The following is a 22,942-nucleotide window of genomic DNA, read 5'->3' as shown; positions in this document are numbered from 1 at the left end:
GACTGCCCCAGCCAGAGACAACATTCCATAGGCCTGTTAATGTTATCATCTTAATAAACCCAGGGAAACAACATTCCATAGGCTTGTTAAGGTTATCATCTTAATAAACCCAGGGAAACAACATTCCATAGGCTTGTTAAGGTTATCCTCTTAATAAACCCAGGGTAACAACATTCCATAGGCTTGTTAAGGTTATCCTCTTAATAAACCCAGGAAACAACATTCCATAGGCTTGTTAAGGTTATCCTCTTAATAAACCCAGGAAACAACATTCCATAGGCTTGTTAAGGTTATCCTCTTAATAAACCCAGTGTAACAACATTCCATAGGCTTGTTAAGGTTATCCTCTTAATAAACCCAGGGTAACAACATTCCATAGGCCTGTTAATGTTATCATCTTAATAAACCCAGGGAAACAACATTCCATAGGCTTGTTAAGGTTATCCTCTTAATAAACCCAGGAAACAACATTCCATAGGCTTGTTAAGGTTATCCTCTTAATAAACCCAGGAAACAACATTCCATAGGCTTGTTAAGGTTATCCTCTTAATAAACCCAGTGTAACAACATTCCATAGGCTTGTTAAGGTTATCCTCTTAATAAACCCAGGGTAACAACATTCCATAGGCCTGTTAATGTTATCATCTTAATAAACCCAGGAAACAACATTCCATAGGCTTGTTAAGGTTATCCTCTTAATAAACCCAGGAAACAACATTCCATAGGCTTGTTAAGGTTATCCTCTTAATAAACCCAGTGTAACAACATTCCATAGGCTTGTTAAGGTTATCCTCTTAATAAACCCAGGGTAACAGCATTCCATAGGCTTGTTAATGTTATCCTCTTAATAAACCCAGGGAAACAACATTCCATAGGCTTGTTAAGGTTATCCTCTTAATAAACCCAGGGTAACAACATTCCATAGGCTTGTTAAGGTTATCCTCTTAATAAACCCAGGGTAACAACATTCCATAGGCTTGTTAAGGTTATCCTCTTAATAAACCCAGGGTAACAACATTCCATAGGCTTGTTAAGGTTATCCTCTTAATAAACCCAGGGTAACAACATTCCATAGGCTTGTTAAGGTTATCCTCTTAATAAACCCAGGGTAACAACATTCCATAGGCTTGTTAAGGTTATCCTCTTAATAAACACAGGGTAACAACATTCCATAGGCTTGTTAAGGTTATCCTCTTAATAAACCATTGATCCAAATCAAACCGATAAATGGTGACAAACCTGGGTCAGATATTTTAGACTCATGTGGGCTGTAGTTGAATTAGCAGGGAACCGGTCAATGTACACACTGGCTGCAATACATAGGGAATAGACTGACTGGGACTGAGTTACATCTCAAATGTGAATAAAGAGTGACACTGTAGATTATGCTTCCAAATCAACGGATCTCACGGTTATCCACTGGAGACAGAGAGATTATTGTTTAGAAAGATTTGCATTTGAAAAAAAAAAAAACATGTATTTTTCAAAAATGCCTTGCTACAGCAAAGGCACATTGTTAATGTGACAAACTCTCGCCAGGTGACGCCAACTGCCATGTTCGTTATAGCTAGCAATCGTCTAACAATAACCCATGAATTACAGTACAAGGCAAAAGTTTGGACACGCCTATTCGTCCATATTATGTCACGAACAGCTCAAATAAGCAAAGAGAAACGACAGTCCATCATTACTTTAAGACATGAAGGTCAGTCAATAAGGAACATTTCAAAACTTTTAATGTTTCTTCAAGTGCAGTCACAAAAACCATCAAGCGCTATGATGAAACTGGCTCTCGTGAGGACCGCCACAGGAAAGGAAGTCCCAAAATGACCTCTGCTGCAAAGGATACGTTTCTTAGAGTTACCAGCCTCAGAAATTGCAGTCCAAATAAATGTTTCACAGAGTTCAAGTAACAGACACATCTCAACATCAACTGTTCAGAGGAGACTTTGTGAATCAGGCCTTCATGGTCGAATTGCTGCAAAGAAACCACTACTAGAGGACACCAATGAGAAGAAGAGGGCCAAAAAACACGAGCAGTGGACATTAGACCGGTGGAAATCTGTTCTTTGATCTGATGAGTCCAAATTTGAGATTTTTGGTTCCAACTGCCGTTGTCTTTGTGAAATGCAGAGTAGGTGAACGGACGACCTCCGCATGTGTGGTTCCCACGGTGAAGCATGGAGGAGGAGGTGTGATGGTGTGGGGGTGCTTTGCTGGTGACGCTGTCTGTGATTTATTTAGAATTCAAGGCACACTTAACCAGAATGAATACCACAGCATTCTGCAACGATACGCCATCCCATCTGGTTTGCGCTTAGTGGGACTATCATTTGTTTTTCAACAGGACAATGACCCCACACCTCCAGGCTGTAAGGGCTATTTGACCAAGAAGGAGAGTGATGGTATTTTACCAAATAGGGCTATCTTCTGAATACCACTCCTACCTTGTCACAACACAACTGATTGTCTCAAACGCAATTTTTTTTATTTTATTTTACCTTTATTTAACTAGGCAAGTCAGTGAAGAACAAATTCTTATTTTCAATGACGGCCTAGGAACAGTTTGTTAACTGCCTGTTCAGTGGCAGAACGACAGATTTGTACCTTGTCAGCTCGGGGGTTTGAACTTGCAACCTTCCGGTTACTAGTTCAACTCTCTAAACACTAGGCTACCCTGCCACCCCAAAGAGGGGGAGGTCCTCAATGGGCATTAAGAAGGAAATAAATTCCACAAATTATGGGACACCTGTTAAATGAAATGGTTCCCAACGTAAAGCATGGAGGAAGAGGTGGTGTGATGGTGTGGGTGTGCTTTGCTGGTGACACTGTCAGTGATTTATTTAGAATTCAAGTCACACTTAACCAGCATGGCTACCACAGCATTCTGCAGTGAGTCTCACATTCTCTGCTTTCTCTTTGCTGGATGTGTGTGTGTGTGTGTGTGTGTGTGTGTGTGTGTGTGTGTGTGTGTGTGTGTGTGTGTGTGTGTGTGTGTGTGTGTGTGTGTGTGTGTGTGTGTGTGTGTGTGTGTGTGTGTGTGTGTGTGTGTGTGTGTGTGTGTGTGTGTGTGTGTGAGAGAGTCAGATGTGGCTGGATTAACAGTAATCCTTGATATTCATCATCCAGGGATCACAGGCCAACTCATTAATAATCACTATCATCACACTCCTCCCCTGTCCTCACCCTCCCTCCCTCCCTGTCTGCCTGCCTCCCTGTCTGCCTGTCTGTCTGTTCTGATCTCTCTCTCTATGTGTGTCTGTGTGTGTGTATTTCTCTCTCTCTCTGTGTGTGTGTGTTCTCTTCTCTTGCCTACACACCACGATCACACTAATCTACTGTTTTCAGCTTTTCACTAAGATCTCAAAGAACTTTGGTTTATATGTCAGTAACCTGGCTGATTGAAACCATGTCAATAACCTGGCTGATGAAACCATGTCAGTAACCTGGGTGATTGAAACCATGTCAATAACCTGGCTGATGAAACCATGTCAGTAACCTGGGTGATTGAAACCATGTCAGTAACCTGGCTGATGAAACCATGTCAGTAACCTGGCTGATGAAACCATGTCAGTAACCTGGCTGATGAAACCATGTCAGTAACCTGGGTGATTGAAACCATGTCAATAACCTGGCTGATGAAACCATGTCAGTAACCTGGGTGATTGAAACCATGTCAATAACCTGGCTGATGAAACCATGTCAGTAACCTGGCTGATGAAACCATGTCAGTAACCTGGCTGATGAAACCATGTCAGTAACCTGGCTGATGAAACCATGTCAGTAACCTGGCTGATTGAAACCATGTCAGTAACCTGGCTGATTGAAACCATGTCAGTAACCTGGCTGATTGAAACCATGTCAGTAACCTGGCTGATTGAAACCATGTCAGTAACCTGGCTGATGAAACCATGTCAGTAACCTGGCTGATGAAACCATGTCATTAACCTGGCTGATGAGTTGATTGAAACCATGTCAGTAACCTGGCTGATGAAACCATGTCAGTAACCTGGCTGATGAAACCATGTCAGTAACCTGGTTGATGAGTTGATTGAAACCATGTCAGTAACCTGGCTGATGAAACCATGTCAGTAACCTGGCTGATGAAACCATGTCAGTAACCTGGCTGATGAAACCATGTCAGTAACCTGGCTGATGAAACCATGTCAGTAACCTGGCTGATTGAAACCATGTCAGTAACCTGGCTGATGAAACCATGTCAGTAACCTGGCTGATTGAAACCATGTCAGTAACCTGGCTGATGAAACCATGTCAGTAACCTGGCTGATGAAACCATGTCAGTAACCTGGCTGATGAAACCATGTCAGTAACCTGGCTGATGAAACCATGTCAGTAACCTGGCTGATTGAAACCATGTCAGTAACCTGGCTGATTGAAACCATGTCAGTAACCTGGCTGATGAGTTGATTGAAACCATGTCAGTAACCTGGCTGATGAAACCATGTCAGTAACCTGGCTGATGAAACCATGTCAGTAACCTGGCTGATTGAAACCATGTCAGTAACCTGGCTGATGAAACCATGTCAGTAACCTGGCTGATTGAAACCATGTCAGTAACCTGGCTGATTGAAACCATGTAGTTGTGGAATGCCAGAACATTGCCCTCACATCAGATAGCATCAGAGGTGAAGCAAGATGTAACGTTTTACCGGTACGGGACGCCCAAGTGCGTGCACATATTTTAAAAAATGATACTACAACAATTTCAGGGTAGCCTACTCTGCTGACAAACAGATCAATAAACACGACGTTGTTTGATCCATATAATCGGCCTACGAAAAGGAGAGCCTGAAATACAATATGACGTCCATCTAACCTGGAAAGGAAATGATTGTCCAAAAACAAACGAAAGTGGCAATGACCCGAATGATAAAGACAGTGAATATGACACTCAACTGGAGATGTGGCCCATGTTCTCTGCCAACTCTCCGCTGGTGCCAATAAGATACACTCTAACAAATGAAGGGTTTTTAACAAGGGTTCTTCGAAAAGATCCTAAAAGTTCTTTGAAGAACTTAGAGTTCTTGGCACTGAAAATGGCCCCCAAAAGGTTCTTCCAAGAACCCCATAGGAGGTAGTGGTTCATCGAGGAACCTCCTTAGTTGTTGGGGGTTCATGCAGGAACCTAATTGTCCAACTGAAACATTTGTATTTGAATGTGAAAGGACAGCAGGTGCAGGAACTCAACTGAGACATTTAAAGATCTCCTCAGTTTAAGGTTTGTCCCTTGTATGATCTAAATTCATATTGTTTTATGATGATACCATCACATCTTTTCATATTTGTGCAAATCTTTCCAAAACAGAAAATGGACACGATTCAACGGATATTGATGGGGTCAAATTGGGGTCATGATAGGCGCTTCACCAAATGTTTTATGTGTTATAATAATGGATTATTCTTATGTTGTATTAATAGAAGGGGAGGGGTTATAAGACACCTCCCCCACTACATTTATAGGGTCCTAGACTACAGATTAACAAACAAAAAATATGCATTATAAGGCTTAATATTGTTCCACTGTACTTTTCTAGTCTCTGCTTCTTTAAAAAAAAAAACGGTCTGAGAAGATGTGTGAGTTCAGGGTGTCTGTGAGAAGAGCCTCAAAGATAAAAGAGATGCAGAGACACAGAACTCTGCAAGGAAGTGAAAGAGATAAGAGACTAGTCAGACATACCACTATAAATCAACTAGGGGACATTTACTGCTGAGCCTTTAGATAACACCGAATCTCTTGTTTGTATAGCTGTGTATGCATGGGCTTGGTCTCATGAGTAGAAGGTAATGACATAGGCAGTTACATCACAAGGGGTTGACTGCGGCATAAGAAAAGCAACTTGGACTTTTCCTATTTTGCATAACTCAGGTGTGGTGACAGGTGTGCGCCATAACGAGTAGCCTGGTGACCTAGAGGCCCGGAGAGGGAGCACACATGACAATAAATACGAGGAGACATACAAAAGTATGTCAGTAGGTATTGGTATGTTATGCAGATCACATTTATCATCCTTCCTTAGCCTTTACCATCCTCACTTAGCCTTTACCATCCTCCCTTAGCCTTTACCATCCTCCCTTAGTCTTTACCATCCTCCCTTAGCCTTTGCCATCCTTCCTTAGCCTTTATCATCCTCCCTTAGCCTTTACCCCAGTCCCTTAGCCTTTACCATCCTCCCCATCCTCCCTTAGCCTTTACCATCCTCCCTTAGCTTTTACCATCCTACCTTAGCCTTTGCCATCCTTCCTTAGCCTTTATCATCCTCCCTTAGCCTTTACCCCAGTCCCTTAGCCTTTACCATCCTCCCCATCCTCCCTTAGCCTTTACCATCCTCCCTTAGCTTTTACCATCCTCCCTTAGTCTTTGCCATCCTCCCTTAGTCTTTACCATCCTCCCTTAGCCTTTACCATCCTCCCTTAGCCTTTATCATCCTCCCTTAGCCTTTACCATCCTTCCTTAGTCTTTGCCATCCTCCCTTAGCCTTTACCATCCTCCCTTAGCCTTTACCATCCTCCCTTAGCCTTTACCATCCTCCCCATCCTCCCTTAGCCTTTACCATCCTCCCTTAACCTTTACCATCCACCCTTAACCATCCTCCCTTAGCCTTTACCATCCTCCCTTAGCCTTTACCATCCTCCCTTAGCCTTTACCATCCTCCCTTAGCCTTTACCATGCTCCCCATCCTCCCTTAGCCTTTACCATGCTCCCCATCCTCCCTTAGCCTTTACCATCCTCCCCATCCTCCCTTAGCCTTTACCATGCTCCCTTAGCCTTTACCATGCTCCCTTAGCCTTTACCATCTTCCCTTAGCCTTTACCATGCTCCCCATCCTCCCTTAGCCTTTACCATGCTCCCCATCCTCCCTTAGCCTTTACCATCCTCCCCATCCTCCCTTAGCCTTTACCATCATTCCTTAGCCTTTACCATCCTTCCTTAACCTTTACCATCCTCCCTTAGTCTTTACCATCCTCCCTTAGTCTTTACCATCCTTCCTTAGTCTTTACCATCCTCCCTTAGTCTTTACCATCCTCCCTTAGCCTTTACCATCCTCCCTTAGCCTTTACCATCCTCCTTTAGCCTTTACCCCAGTCCCTTAACCTTTACCATCCTCCCTTAGCCTTTACCATCCTCCCTTAGTCTTTACCATCCTCCCTTAGCCTTTCCCATCCTCCTTTAGCCTTTACCCCAGTCCCTTAACCTTTACCATCCTCCCTTAAGCTTTACCATCCTCCCTTAGTCTTTACCATCCTCCCTTAGCCTTTACCATCCTCCCTTAACCTTTACCATCCTCCCTTAGCCTTTACCATCCTCCCTTAGCCTTTACCATCATCCCTTACCTCTACAATGAAAATCCCATAGACCTCTATATTATGGACAAGGTATGTGAATTAAAACCGTTATCAAAACAGGTTTTTTCATTCACATCTACTACAAAAACCAAGGTATGAATATGGTCGTGTGCATGTTTTGTTAATCATCTGTATAATTAAAACAGTTAGGGGATTTACAGACTTCACCCTCTCTACACCTCTGATGAATATAACAGGAAACCGGTTCGATCACCATGCATTGAAACATCACTCTGTCGGATACAGAGAACATCAACACTGCCAGATGATGTACCCATTGGACTTGGGACTCTGCTGGAAGTTCACCTCATATTTGGATTTCTTAATTCTGCTTTGCCACTAAAATCCTAATAAACACTGAGAACTGAAATATTGTTGTTACTGTTGTTATTGTTATGCATTTTATTATTATTAATAATAGGGGGAGTAGTTAAAAAATGAACCCCAAAGGGTTCTTCAAAAGGTTCTTAGAGGATCCATTAAAAGGGATTGTTTGAAGAACCCTTTTAAAGAAGAACCCTTATAGGGGTTCCCCACAGTTTCAATTTAAAGGATACTTCAGGAATCTTTTCTTTTTAGAGTGCACATTCGTTCACTCACAAAAATCATTTCAGCATCCAAACCCCAGCAGTGCACTGTGCCGTCGCAATGTGATGAATGGTAAGAGACAGGTGTTCTACAACACCTAGGCACAGTGTAATAACTGGGATTGTCATTAAACCTTCACTTGTAGCCTGAATTCATACATCCACTGTTGTCCACGTGCGCCTCGGTCTCGGGCCATTCATCTCTGCCTTGACAAAATGTGTTCTCCTCAAACCACAATGCAATTTTTGGAGCATTTACCACCCGGTTTCCAGTCAATTCACACATGTTTCATGTGTCTGACTTGCAGTCATGTTAAATAGTTGTGTAGTAGCCTATAGTTTATTGGACATGTTGTCTTCATTGTCTTACTCCCACTATTTATTTTTACAAGGGACGATGTGCCGGACCATACCGTCTTGCTCTCACCCCTGGATAGCAAAATGGAGCGCTGTTGACAGTGGAAGGAGTGATGGTGTGAAAATGGAGACTTGGTAATAAGGTGGTTGTGACACTACACTAGGTGTGATGGTTTATGGTGGTGACAGACAGACGTGAAGCGTGAGGCTGGGAATTGAGCCAGGACAACTAGGATTACCAGCCAGCAGCTACTGAGGCGTGTCATCATGGTCCTGGCAGCTGAACAGAGAGTCAGGACCTCGGTTTAATGTCTATCTACCCTCTGTATTTCTATAGTCCCTGTCACTGTCCCATGTCCTGGGGTGTTGAGTGTCTTGGCCTGTCACTGTCCCATGTCCTGGGGTGTTGGGTGTCACGGCCTGTCACTGTCCCTGTCCTGGGGTGTTGGGTGTCACGGCCTGTCACTGTCCCCTGTCCTGGGGTGTTGAGTGTCACGGCCTGTCACTGTCCCCTGTCCTGGGGTGTTGAGTGTCTTGGCCTGTCACTGTCCCCTGTCCTGGGGTGTTGAGTGTTTTGGCCTGTCACTGTCCCATGTCCTGCAGTATTGAGTGTCACGGCCTGTCACTGTCCCTGTATTTCTATAGTCCCTGTCACTGTCCCATGTCCTGGGGTGTTGAGTGTCTTGGCCTGTCACTGTCCCATGTCCTGGGGTGTTGGGTGTCACGGCCTGTCACTGTCCCTGTCCTGGGGTGTTGGGTGTCACGGCCTGTCACTGTCCCCTGTCCTGGGGTGTTGAGTGTCACGGCCTGTCACTGTCCCCTGTCCTGGGGTGTTGAGTGTCTTGGCCTGTCACTGTCCCCTGTCCTGGGGTGTTGAGTGTTTTGGCCTGTCACTGTCCCATGTCCTGCAGTATTGAGTGTCACGGCCTGTCACTGTCCCTGTCCTGCAGTGTTGAGTGTCACGGCCTGTCACTGTCCCCTGTCCTGCAGTGTTGAGTGTCACGGCCTGTCTGGGATAGTAACAACAGAGAATTAGGATCTGCATTTAACATCTCATCAGATGGATCCCTCCGCCACGTTATTATCCACACTACTGACCTAGACTGCTCCTAGGCCGCCATTGTAAATAAGAATGTAAATAAGAATGTGTTCTTAACTGACTTGCCTAGTTAACTAGGTTAAATGTTTATTTATTTATAATAAAATAGAGTGTTTGTCACAGAGTAGCTGTATTTGTCTGTGAGGTTGTCCACAGTATTAGCCAAGCGTCCTGCTATTTCAAAGCGTGTGCATAGCGGACCTTGACATTCCTTCTCTGTTGTGTTACTACAATGCAATACCCATCTCCTGTCTGCATCGCTGGCATACAGTGGCATTACGCAACAGGCGGGAGAGATAAGGTGTGTGTGTGTGTGTGTGTGTGTGTGTGTGTGTGTGTGTGTGTGTGTGTGTGTGTGTGTGTGTGTGTGTGTGTGTGTGTGTGTGTGTGTGTGTGTGTGTGTGTGTGTTTGTGTGTGTGTGTGTGTACGTGTACGTGTACGTGTGTACGTGTGTCAGATGTCCTCTCCTGTGGCTGGATTAGCAGTAAGTATACTTGTTCACCTACATTATCAGGACCTCAATGTCCTGACAATTCACCCCAATGTCCTAACAATTCACCCCAATGCCCTGACAATTCACCCCAATGTCCTGACAATTCACCCCAATGTCCTGACAATTCACTACAATGTCCTGACAATTCACCCCAATGTCCTGACAATTCACCCCAATGTCCTGACAATTCACCCCAATGTCCTGACAATTCAACCCAATGTCCTGACAATTCACCCCAATGTCCTAACAATTCACTCCAATGTCCTAACAATTCACTCCAATGTCCTGACAATTCACCCCAATGTCCTAACAATTCACCCCAATGTCCTAACAATTCACCCCAATGTCCTAACAATTCACTCCAATGTCCTAACAATTCACTCCAATGTCCTAACAATTCACTCCAATGTCCTAACAATTCACTCCAATGTCCTAACAATTCACCCCAATGTCCTGACAATTCACCCCAATGTCCTGACAATTCACTCCAATGTCCTAACAATTCACTCCAATGTCCTAACAATTCACTCCAATGTCCTGACAATTCACCCCAATGTCCTGACAATTCACCCCAATGTCCTGACAATTCACCCCAATGTCCTAACAATTCACTCCAATGTCCTGACAATTCACCCCAATGTCCTAACAATTCACCCCAATGTCCTAACAATTCACCCCAATGTCCTAACAATTCACTCCAATGTCCTAACAATTCACTCCAATGTCCTAACAATTCACTCCAATGTCCTAACAATTCACTCCAATGTCCTAACAATTCACCCCAATGTCCTGACAATTCACCCCAATGTCCTAACAATTCACTCCAATGTCCTAACAATTCACTCCAATGTCCTGACAATTCACCCCAATGTCCTGACAATTCACCCCAATGTCCTGACAATTCACCCCAATATCCTGACAATTCACCTCAGTGTCCTAACAATTCACCCCAATATCCTGACAATTCACCTCAATGTCCTAACAATTCACCCCAATGTCCTGACAATTCACCCCAATGTCCTAACAATTCACCTCAATGTCCTGACAATTCACCCCAATGCCCTGACAATTCACCCCAATGTCCTGACAATTCACCTCAATGTCCTAACAATTCACCTCAATGTCCTAACAATTCACCTCAATGTCCTGACAATTCACCCCAATGTCCTGACAATTCACCCCAATGTCCTAACAATTCACCTCAATGTCCTAACAATTCACCCCAATGCCCTGACAATTCACCCCAATGTCCTGACAATTCACCCCAATGTCCTGACAATTCACCCCAATGTCCTGACAATTCACCCCAATGTCCTGACAATTCACCCCAATGTCCTAACAATTCACTCCAATGTCCTAACAATTCACTCCAATGTCCTGACAATTCACCCCAATGTCCTAACAATTCACCCCAATGTCCTAACAATTCACCCCAATGTCCTAACAATTCACTCCAATGTCCTAACAATTCACTCCAATGTCCTAACAATTCACTCCAATGTCCTAACAATTCACTCCAATGTCCTAACAATTCACCCCAATGTCCTGACAATTCACCCCAATGTCCTGACAATTCACTCCAATGTCCTAACAATTCACTCCAATGTCCTAACAATTCACTCCAATGTCCTGACAATTCACCCCAATGTCCTGACAATTCACCCCAATGTCCTGACAATTCACCCCAATGTCCTAACAATTCACTCCAATGTCCTGACAATTCACCCCAATGTCCTAACAATTCACCCCAATGTCCTAACAATTCACCCCAATGTCCTAACAATTCACTCCAATGTCCTAACAATTCACTCCAATGTCCTAACAATTCACTCCAATGTCCTAACAATTCACTCCAATGTCCTAACAATTCACCCCAATGTCCTGACAATTCACCCCAATGTCCTAACAATTCACTCCAATGTCCTAACAATTCACTCCAATGTCCTGACAATTCACCCCAATGTCCTGACAATTCACCCCAATGTCCTGACAATTCACCCCAATATCCTGACAATTCACCTCAATGTCCTAACAATTCACCCCAATATCCTGACAATTCACCTCAATGTCCTAACAATTCACTCCAATGTCCTGACAATTCACCCCAATGTCCTAACAATTCACCTCAATGTCCTGACAATTCACCCCAATGCCCTGACAATTCACCCCAATGTCCTGACAATTCACCTCAATGTCCTAACAATTCACCTCAATGTCCTAACAATTCACCTCAATGTCCTGACAATTCACCCCAATGTCCTGACAATTCACCCCAATGTCCTAACAATTCACCTCAATGTCCTAACAATTCACCCCAATGCCCTGACAATTCACCCCAATGTCCTGACAATTCACCCCAATATCCTGACAATTCACCCCAATGTCCTGACAATTCACCTCAATGTCCTGACAATTCACCCCAATATCCTGACAATTCACCCCAATGTCCTAACAATTCACTCCAATGTCCTGACAATTCACTCCAATGTCCTAACAATTCACCTCAATGTCCTGACAATTCACCCCAATGTCCTGACAATTCACCCCAATGTCCTAACAATTCACCTCAATGTCCTAACAATTCACCCCAATGCCCTGACAATTCACCCCAATGTCCTAACAATTCACCCCAATGTCCTGACAATTCACCCCAATGTCCTGACAATTCACCCCAATATCCTGACAATTCACCCCAGTGTCCTGACAATTCACCTCAATGTCCTGACAATTCACCCCAATATCCTGACAATTCACCCCAATGTCCTAACAATTCACTCCAATGTCCTGACAATTCACCCCAATATCCTGACAATTCACCCCAATGTCCTAACAATTCACTCCAATGTCCTGACAATTCACCCCAATGTCCTGACAATTCACCCCAATGTCCTAACAATTCACTCCAATGTCCTGACAATTCACCCCAATGTCCTAACAATTCACCCCAATGTACTAACAATTCACTCCAATGTCCTGACAATTCACCCCAATGTCCTAACAATTCACCCCAATGTCCTAACAATTCACTCCAATGTCCTGACAATTCACCCCAATGTCCTAACAATTCACCCCAATGTCCTAACAAAGTAGGAAAACAATCAGTTTTTTTCATGTCCTGAATTTGTTCAAATGTTATTTTAAGCTTAAGGGTTAAGTTTGGGGTTTTGGGGTTAAGGTTAAGGTTAGATTTATGGTTAGGGTTAGGGTTTTTGTGGTTAAGGTTAGCTTAGTCTAAGGGTTATGGTTAGGGGAAAATATAATTTCTGTTGGTCAAACATTTTTCCACTCCAAAAAGTCCTAGAATTTCACAAAAACAAAGCTGTGTGTGTGTGTGTGTGAGAGAGATTGTGCTGTGGCTGCCGTGCATGTTTTTGTGCATGTGTGCATAAATGAAATGGAGGCTGGAGGACCTCATCCCTCTCTGTCCTGCAATAATCCTCTCTGTGTTTGGAATTGTAATTCTGCAGCCTATAAAAACGTTAGATAAAAGGCTTTACAGTAGTGTCCAATTGTAAACAAGCGGTCATGCAGTACACTAAAGGGGAAAAAATAGTTCACACACACACAGAGAGAGAGAGGGGGAGAGAGATAAAGAGTCATAGCAAGAAAGGGAGAGAGAGACACGAGAGGGAGAGAGAGAGGGAGAGAGATAAAGAGTCATAGCAAGAAAGGGAGAGAGAGACATGAGAGGGAGAGAGATAAAGAGTCATAGCAAGAAAGGGAGAGAGAGGTTTTTCGGAGGACAGGACCGTTAGATAATCGCTTTTATTCTCAAATCTGACAATGCGCTTCCAGTTGCCGCCTGCCCCCAACCACCTGCTGAACCAATGTAGATGATGTGGAATTAATACGGATAGGAGAAAAAACACTCCAGATTAGTTCCTGAAAGTGAACGCGCTGTACCTACTCTGTAGGGACGGACCTGTGTTGCGGGGAGACGAGCAGTTCCCACTGGGCACAGACGTCAATTCAAAGTATATTCCACGTGAAACAACGTCGATTCAACCAGTGTGTGCCCAGTGGGTTGTGTTTGGAACAAGACAAGAGCTCTCGGGGTAGCCTAACGGTTCATCACTCCCATTTCGTTTCGTACTTTGTTTTCGCTCCCGGTCAGTTTTTGAATAGGCCCACCATAGTTCCGTAAAGTTGTCTGCGTGCAGCGGAGCGCACGTATGGCTGGTCAATTTGAAGGATGTTGACGCGAAATAATTCGCCTATGATGGAAGTAAATTCACCATAAAGTAAGAGAGGATAAAAACGAGTTGTCAGCGACGGTAAGTAACGTTCTGTCTTTGTGAAGTAATTATTTTGCCACGCATACATGCATTAAAAAAAACGAATTTGCAAATGAGAGCCAAATTGAGGTTAAAAACACAAAAAACTAGTGTAATCATTTGTTTTCCCTATAAAGCTATTCACAAATTATTGTTATATATATATAGCCCTATAAATATATCTCTAATGGATGTATTTCTACGTCATCATATATATCCATATTCATATTATATTTCAGCCTCAAATTTTATTCACACGTTTGTCAAATGGCTTGCTGGCTCCCTCAAGATGATAGACATCTATCACATTTATCAAATTGTAGCTCTCAAATGTAATCAGGCTAAAGTAATTTGGGCGTTTGGAATTGATTTTTCAACAAGACATGATAGGCAATGCGTCCCAAATGGCAACCTATTCTCTACACAGTGCAACGTATGGGGCTGATGGTCCAAAGTAAATAGTACACTATGAAAGGTTCCATTCGGGGCAGGGACCATGGTGTAGTGCAGTAGTCACAATAGATTCATAATGATAGCTTTTCCAACTGGCAGGGATATTATTGGGCCAGGCCTGTGCAATAACTGTGAAATTGGATGTCTGAAGACTAATATTTACCAGATAATTGTGAATAAATGTAGAGCCTATCATAGGTTGGGGACTAATGGATCGGTTACATGTAATCTGATTACAAAAATGGTAACTGTAATCAGTTACATTGCCAGCAAAAATATTGTAATCAGATTAAAGATACTTTTGAAAAACTAGATTATTACTTCTTGGAATACTTTTAAATTCAGAAAGGATGTTAAGCTAAATAAATTACATCATGACAGCATTCTGTTTTCTCAATGACATTCAATTCAGCATTGAAAAAAGACGGACATTTAAGTTTGTTCTACCTGAGTGAGTCTGACCACAAGTCATAAACCACTATGATGACACACCAAATGATGACCACCAATCAGAGACCACTATGATGACACACCTAATGATGACCACCAATCAGAGACCACTATGATGACACACCTAATGATGACCACCAATCAGAGACCACTATGATGACACACCAAATGATCACCACCAATCAGAGACCACTATGATGACACACCTAACGATGACTACCAATCAGAGACCACTATGATGACCACCAATCAGAGATCACTATGATGACACACCTAATGATGACCACCAATCAGAGACCACTATGATGACACACCAAATGCGTTTGATGGATCATTTTAGTCTTCTTCTGTCGACTCTTAAAGGGAAAGTAATCCAAAAGTAACTGAAAACTATCCAATTATGTTACTGAGTTTTGGGTAATCCAAACAATTACATTACTGACTACACTGACTACAATTTTGGACAGATAAAGAGTAACTTTTACCAGATTACAGTAAAGTAACCCAACCCTGTCCTATATACATAGGGTTGCACAATTTCAGGAAATGTAACCAATATTCCCAGGTTTTCCAAAAATCCTAGTTGGAGGATTCCAGATGTCCTGCTTATTCCCTCCTGATTCCGGGAGTCTTCCAACCAAGACTTCTGGAAAAGTTGGGCTTTTTTTTGTAAAAGTTACCAGAATTTTGCAACATCTTAAAAGTGAAAGGCTTTTTAGAGAGCTTGTACATGTCTTCAGGTGTCAAGTTATTCATCCAACAATCTTGGTTCCTGTCTTCCCAGGTCCGCGGCCCTCTTCCTGACCAGCTGACCATACACACACACACACCGTCCCAATGCCACCATGCCCATCATCAGCAACGCTAACCATGACTTCACCAACTACTCGGTCAGCAGTGACAACAGCAGTCTGGACCGCTTCTTCACAGAGATCCCAGAGACAGAGACAGTCAAGGGAGTGTACTATCAGCGCGCCCAGCTGCTCCGCAACGACCCCAACGGGGCCTGGCCCTCTGTCGACCACACCCTGCAGGTACTACTACTACTACTACTACTACTACTACTACTACTACTACTACTATTACTACTACTACTGCTACTACTACTACTAATAATATAATAATAGTAATAATATAATAACAATAATAATATAACAATAGTAATAATATAATAATATAATAATAATAAAAGTATTAGAATAATAATAATGGTAATATAAGAATAATAATAGTACTGGTAATAATAACACTAATAATAATAATATTATAATAATAATATAATAATATAATAATACTAGTAATAATATAATAATAATAACAGTATTAGAATAATAATAATGGTAATATAATAATAATAATAGTACTGGTAATAATAACTCTAATAATAATAATATTATAATAATAATATAATAATAGTCATAATATAATAATAATAACAATATAATAATAATAGCAATATTTGAATAATAATAATAGTAATAATATAATAATAGTAATAATATAATAATAGTAATAATATAATAATAGTAGCACTAATAATAGTAATAATATAATAATAATATAATAATATAATAGTACTAGTCATAATATAATAATAATATAATAATATAATAGTACTAGTAATAATATAATAATAATATAATAATAGTAGCACTAATAATAGTAATAATATAATAATAGTAATAATATAATAATAGTCATAATATAATAATAATATAATAATATAATAGTACTAGTAATAATATAATAATAATATAATAATAGTAGCACTAATAAAAGTAATAATATAATAATAGTAATAATATAATAATAGTAGCACTAATAAAAGTAATAATATAATAATAATATAATAGTACTAGTAATAATATAATAATAATATAATAATAGTAGCACTAATAAAAGTAATAATATAATAATAGTAATAATATAATAATAGTAGCACTAATAAAAGTAATAATATAATAATAATATAATAGTACTAGTAATAATATAATAATAATATAATAATAGTAGCACTAATAAAAGTAATAATAATATAATAATATAATAGTACTAGTAATAATATAATAATAATATAATAATAGTAGCACTAATAATAGTAATAATATAATAATAGTAATAATATTATAATAGTCATAATATAATAATCATATAATAATATAATAGTACTAGTAATAATATAATAATAATATAATAATAGTAACACTAATAATAGTAATAATATAATAATAGCAATAATATAATAATAATAATAATATAATAATAATAGCAATATTAGAATAATAATAATAGTAATATAATAATAATAGTACTAGTAATAATAGAATAATAATAATAATAATAATAGTAATAATATAATAATATAATAATACTACTACTACTAATAATAGTATAATAATATAATGATATTAATATTAATAATGATAACATGATAATAATAATGATAACAGTAATAATACAATACTAATGATATAATAATATATTAATAATAATGTAACAGTAATATAATAATAATAATAATATAATAATAATAGCAATATTAGAATAATAATAATAGTAATATAATAATAATAGTACTAGTAATAATAGAATAATAATAATAATAATAATAGTAATAATATAATAATATAATAATACTACTACTAATAATAATAGTATAATAACATAATGATATTAATATTAATAATGATAACAGTAATAATACAATAATAATGATATAATAATATATTAATAATAATAATGTAACAGTAATATAATAATAATAATACTATAATAATAACAATATAATAATATATTGCATTTAGAAGATGCCTTTATCCAAAGCAACTCAGTCATTTTTGACATATTGAAACATGAATGTAATAACATGTATTCAATAGTTATGAAGCTCATATTGACTAACTTAATCAATAAAACCGGATATATTCTTGATCAACGTGGGGGGTAACCGCTACACGTTCGCCTGGACCACCCTGGAGCAGTTTCCTCTCACCCGGCTTGGGCGGCTACGTCTCTGCTCCAGCCCCGAGGACATCGCCAGCCTCTGTGACGACTACGACGAGACCCAGAGGGAGTACTTTTTCGACCGGAACCCCACAGCGTTCCGGGTCATCTTGAACTTCCTGGCGGCCGGGAAGCTCCGCCTCCTGCGAGAGCTGTGCGCGGTGTCACTGCACGATGAGCTGGACTACTGGGGGGTCGACCCCGCCCACATGGAACGCTGCTGCCGCCGGCGCATGTTGACACGTGTCGAGGAGGTACGTTGTTTCTGTCAAATGTTTGTTTATCTATTTAATGTTTATTTCACATTTATCTGACCTTTTTTTCCAAGGGGAACCTGGTCTAGAAGACGACTCCATTTATTGGGACATTTATGTGATGTTGACTTTATAACTAAGGGTTGATTGTGATCTTGACTGTGATTTTGATTGTGATCTTGACTGTGATTTTGACTGTGATTTTGATTGAGATCTTGACCGTGATCTTGATTGTGCTCTTGATTGTGATCTTGACTGTGATCTTGACTGTGATTTTTATTGAGGTGGTGGAGCGTGAGCGTAAGGAGGAGGAGTGGAGACAGAGGAGGATGAAGCTACAGAGGCTTCCCCTGTTGGCTGAGACGGAGACGGGCTACCGCAGGCTGATGAGCAGGTAGAAACAGTAGGGTTAAACACTAGGTACAGATCTTGGATCAGCTTCCCCTCCTCCAATCCTAACCTTAACCATTACTGGTGAAAATGCTAAACTGACCCAAGATCAGCATCTTCACCCAGCACCCAAGTACATGTATAACAGTGGTCACATGCTCAAAGACTGACCAGGGACAAATATGACTTTTCTAACTCTCTTCCACAGGTTGAGAGAGGTGGTGGAGAACCCCCACTCCGGCTTGGCAGGGAAGATGTTCGCCTGTTTCTCTGTGATCATGGTAGCTGTGACAGTCATCAGCCTCTGTATCAGCACCATGCCTGATCTACGCCAAGAGGAGAGCAAGGTGAGTTGGAACATAACCGCTGAGCTAAAAGCCTAGGGGTTAGCTTGGGGGAGCTAATACAAGTCTTTGGGGTGCAAGGAACCTACTAAAATATGCAATGTCCTTCTTTCAACCGTTTAGATTGTAAAGATTGCTCCCCATCAATAGTTAAACCAAGATTTGTTGGGGGGGGGGAAAAGGTACATTTCTCGGCAACTGTAGTTTGTTTCAGTCTCCAGGTCTTTTCCCCATATCTAAATGCTATCACAACCACTCTCTCCATCTTCATCTAGATCATTTATTTATGTTTCTTCCCTCTCTCTCTCTCTCTCTCTCTCTCTCTCTCTCTCCCTGTCTCTCTCTCTCTCTCTCTCTGTCTCTCTCTCTCTCTCTCTCTCTCTCTCTCTCTCTCTCTCTCTCTCTCTGTCTCTCCCTCTCTCTCTCTCTCTCTCTCTGTCTCTCCCTCTGTCTCTCTCTATCTCTCGCTCTCTCTCTCTCTCTCTCTCTCTCTCTCCCTCTCTGCCCTCCCCCTCTCTGCCCTCCTCCCTCTCTGCCCTCCTCCCTCTCTCCCTTCCCTCTCTGCCCTCCTCCCTCTCTGCCCCCCCCCCCCCCTCTCTGCCCTCCTCCCTCTCTGCCCTCCTCCCTCTCTGCCCTCCCCCCTCTCCGTCTCCAGGGCGAGTGTTCCCAGAAGTGTCGTCACATGTTTGTTGTGGAGACGGTGTGCGTAGCCTGGTTCTCCTTGGAGTTCATGCTGCGGTTCCTCCATGCTCGATCCAAACTAGAATTTGCCCGCGGGCCCCTGAACATCATTGATGCTGTGGCCATCCTACCCTACTACATTTCTCTGGTAGTGGTGGAAAACAACACTCTGGAGGATGGCAGTGCAGGAGCAGGTGGAACAAACATAGTCATTATCATATAGATTTTATTTGGGTGAACAATTGTTTTGTATGAAGTCACTTTATGAATACACTCATAGCTAGCTAGGTTAGTGTAGCACAATAGTGTTATAATGGGGTTAGCTATAGCTAGCTAGGTTAGTGTAGCACAATAGTGTTATAATGGGGTTAGCTATAGCTAGCTAGGCTAGTGTAACACAACAGTGTTATAATGGGGTTAGCTATAGCTAGCTAGCTTAGTGTGGCACATCAGTGTTATAATGGGGTTAGCTATAGCTAGCTAGGTGTCAACCGGTTTCTGGATATTAACAACCTACCATATTAAGCAACATTGTGTACTTTCACCTCTGTTCCCCAGGTAGGGGGTACCTGGACAAGCTGGGTCTGGTCCTGCGTCTGATGCGTGCGTTGCGTATCCTGTACGTGATGCGGCTGGCGCGCCATTCCCTGGGCCTCCAGACCCTGGGCCTGACCATGCAACGCAGCACCCAAGAGTTCAGCCTCCTCCTGCTCTTCATCACCGTCGGCATGGCCCTCTTCTCTCCCATGGTGCACCTGGCCGAGAGCGAGCTGGCGCCCAACGCCGCCACCGCGCCCCAGCACAGCTTCAGCAGCATCCCAGCTTCCTATTGGTGGGCCATCATCTCCATGACGACCGTGGGCTACGGGGACATGGTGCCGAGGAGCATCCCGGGTCAGGTGGTAGCGCTGAGCAGCATCCTGAGTGGAATTCTCATCATGGCGTTTCCTGCTACTTCCATCTTCCACATGTTCTCCAGGAGCTACCAGGAGCTGAAGCTGGAGCACGAGAGGCTGTGGAAGGAGGAGACGGGCGCCGCTCTGGCCGCTGACAACCTGGAGAACAGGAGGGAAAGGGAGGTGGAGAGGGAGGCGGAAGTAGAGATGAAGGCGGAAGCTGTCGCGGAAACGGACAGCTACTGGCCCAGACGCCGAGACTTTGTGGAGTCTCTGTGCCAGTCCCCAGGCTATGCTCCCGGCTTGGGGGGGAACAGAGGGATGATGGGAGGGATGACAGAGGGACAGCAGGCTATGCTCCCGGCTGGGGGGAACAGAGGGATGACAGAGGAACAGCAGGCTATGCTCCCGGCTGGGAGGAACAGAGGGATGATGGGAGGGATGACAGAGGGGCAGCAGGCTATACTCCCGGCTGGGGGGAACAGAGGGATGATGGGATGGATGACAGAGGAACAGCAGGCTATACTCCCGGCTGGGGGGAACAGAGGGATGATGGGAGGGATGACAGAGGAACAGCAGGCTATACTCCCGGCTGGGGGGAAAGAGGGATGATGGGAGGGATGACAGAGGGGCAGCAGGCTATACTCCCGGCTGGGGGGAACAGAGGGATGATGGGATGGATGACAGAGGAACAGCAGGCTATACTCCCGGCTGGGGGGAAAGAGGGATGATGGGAGGGATGACAGAGGGGCAGCAGGCTATGCTCCCGGCTGGAGGGAACAGAGGGATGATGGGAGGGATGACAGAGGGGTAGCAGGCTACGCTCCCGGCTGGAGGGAACAGAGGGATGATGGGAGGGATGATAGAGGGGTAGCAGGCTACGCTCCCGGCTGGAGGGAACAGAGGGATGATGGGAGGGATGACAGAGGGATGACAGAGGGACAGCAGGCTACGCTCCCGGCTGGAGGGAACAGAGGGATGATGGGAGGGATGACAGAGGGATGACAGAGGGGCAGCAGGCTATGCTCCTGGCTGGAGGGAACAGAGGGATGATGGGAGGGATGACAGAGGGTAGCAGGCTATACTCCCGGCTGCAGCATTCTGATCTGAAGAAGGATACCAGACCTGATGCTAACTCCTACATTGTAAAAAGTGGGATGACACTGTTGTTCATCTGAATTGCTTTTTCTGATTGGTATAATAGAAAATTAGGCTTTGGTTCGTTCAACTTGTTCTATTCTATTTGTCTGAAATCAAATAACACATTTGAGAGATCAGTTTTCTTATTTTTTCGATCTTGTCTCATCGCTGCAACTCCCCAACGGGCTCGGGAGAGGCGAAGGTGCTTCCTCCGAAACATGACCCGCCAAACTACGATTCTTAACACCCGCCCGCTTAACCCAGAATTCAGCCGCACCAATGTGTCAGAGGAAACACCGTTCAACAGACGTCCAGGGTCAGCCTGCAGGCACCCGGCCCACCACAAGGAGTCGCTAGAGCACGATGAGCCAAGTAAAGCCCCGCCGGCAAAACTCTCCCCTAACCCGGACGACGCTGGGCCAAACTCTCCCCTAACCCGGACGACGCTGGGCCAAACTCTCCCCTAACCCGGACGACGCTGGGCCAAACTCTCCCCTAACCCGGACGACGCTGGGCCAAACTCTCTCCTAACCCGGACGACGCTGGGCCAAACTCTCCCCTAACCCGGACGACGCTGGGCCAATTGTACGCTGTCCTATAGGACTCCTGGCCACGGCCGGTTGCGGCACAGCCCGGTCAGCCTCTAGCACTGCGATGCAGTGCCTAAGACCACAGATTTATATAAAAAACGTGTTTGGAGTCATTATTTCATGTTATGGAACCAACTTGTTGTTGTAAATGAGGAAATGTTGTGAATGAGGAAATGTTGTAAATTAGGAAATGTTGTAAATGAGGAAATGTTGTAAATGATGAAATGTTGTAAACAATGAAATGTTGTAAATGAGGAAATGTTGTAAATGATGAAATGTTGTAAACAATTAAATGTTGTAAATTAGGAAATGTTGTAAATGATGAAATGTTGTAAATGAGGAAATGTTGTAAATTATGAAATGTTGTAAATGATGAAATGTTGTAAACAATGAAATGTTGTAAATGAGGAAATGTTGTAAATGATGAAATGTTGTAAATTAGGAGGGCTCAATATATTTTTTAAAGATTAGCCATTGAGGACTAGAATAAATACAGCTTCGCCCGTCATTCAAGAAAGCCAAACACCCTCAAAATGTGTACCTCACATTTCCATATCATATACAG

At 42.5% G+C, this 22,942-nt stretch overlaps 1 protein-coding gene and 1 long non-coding RNA gene across 2 annotated transcripts; one reads left to right on the top strand and one right to left on the bottom strand.

Annotated features, from left to right (window-relative positions):
* Positions 1–6,327: 6,327 nt before the first annotated feature.
* LOC118965090 lies at positions 6,328–7,341 on the bottom strand. The gene is made up of 3 exons (XR_005052425.1): positions 7,295–7,341; positions 7,115–7,174; positions 6,328–6,680 (listed from the first exon to the last, which is right to left on the bottom strand). It is a non-coding gene; the product is annotated as an uncharacterized LOC118965090 (long non-coding RNA).
* An 8,486-nt stretch (positions 7,342–15,827) lies between these two features.
* LOC110518911 (potassium voltage-gated channel subfamily G member 4-like) lies at positions 15,828–21,281 on the top strand. Its single transcript, XM_036981836.1, has 6 exons — positions 15,828–16,114; positions 18,005–18,336; positions 18,621–18,730; positions 18,935–19,073; positions 19,726–19,945; positions 20,310–21,281. Exons 1-6 carry the CDS (start codon positions 15,925–15,927, stop codon positions 21,257–21,259), a joined length of 1,941 nt encoding a protein of 646 aa, XP_036837731.1. The 5' UTR covers positions 15,828–15,924; the 3' UTR covers positions 21,260–21,281.
* Positions 21,282–22,942: the final 1,661 nt, after the last annotated feature.

The sequence above is a fragment of the Oncorhynchus mykiss genome, chromosome 6, assembly GCF_013265735.2.
Source record: "Oncorhynchus mykiss isolate Arlee chromosome 6, USDA_OmykA_1.1, whole genome shotgun sequence".
Lineage (NCBI taxonomy): Eukaryota > Metazoa > Chordata > Actinopteri > Salmoniformes > Salmonidae > Oncorhynchus > Oncorhynchus mykiss.
This window is presented reverse-complemented; position numbering and strand designations above follow the sequence as displayed.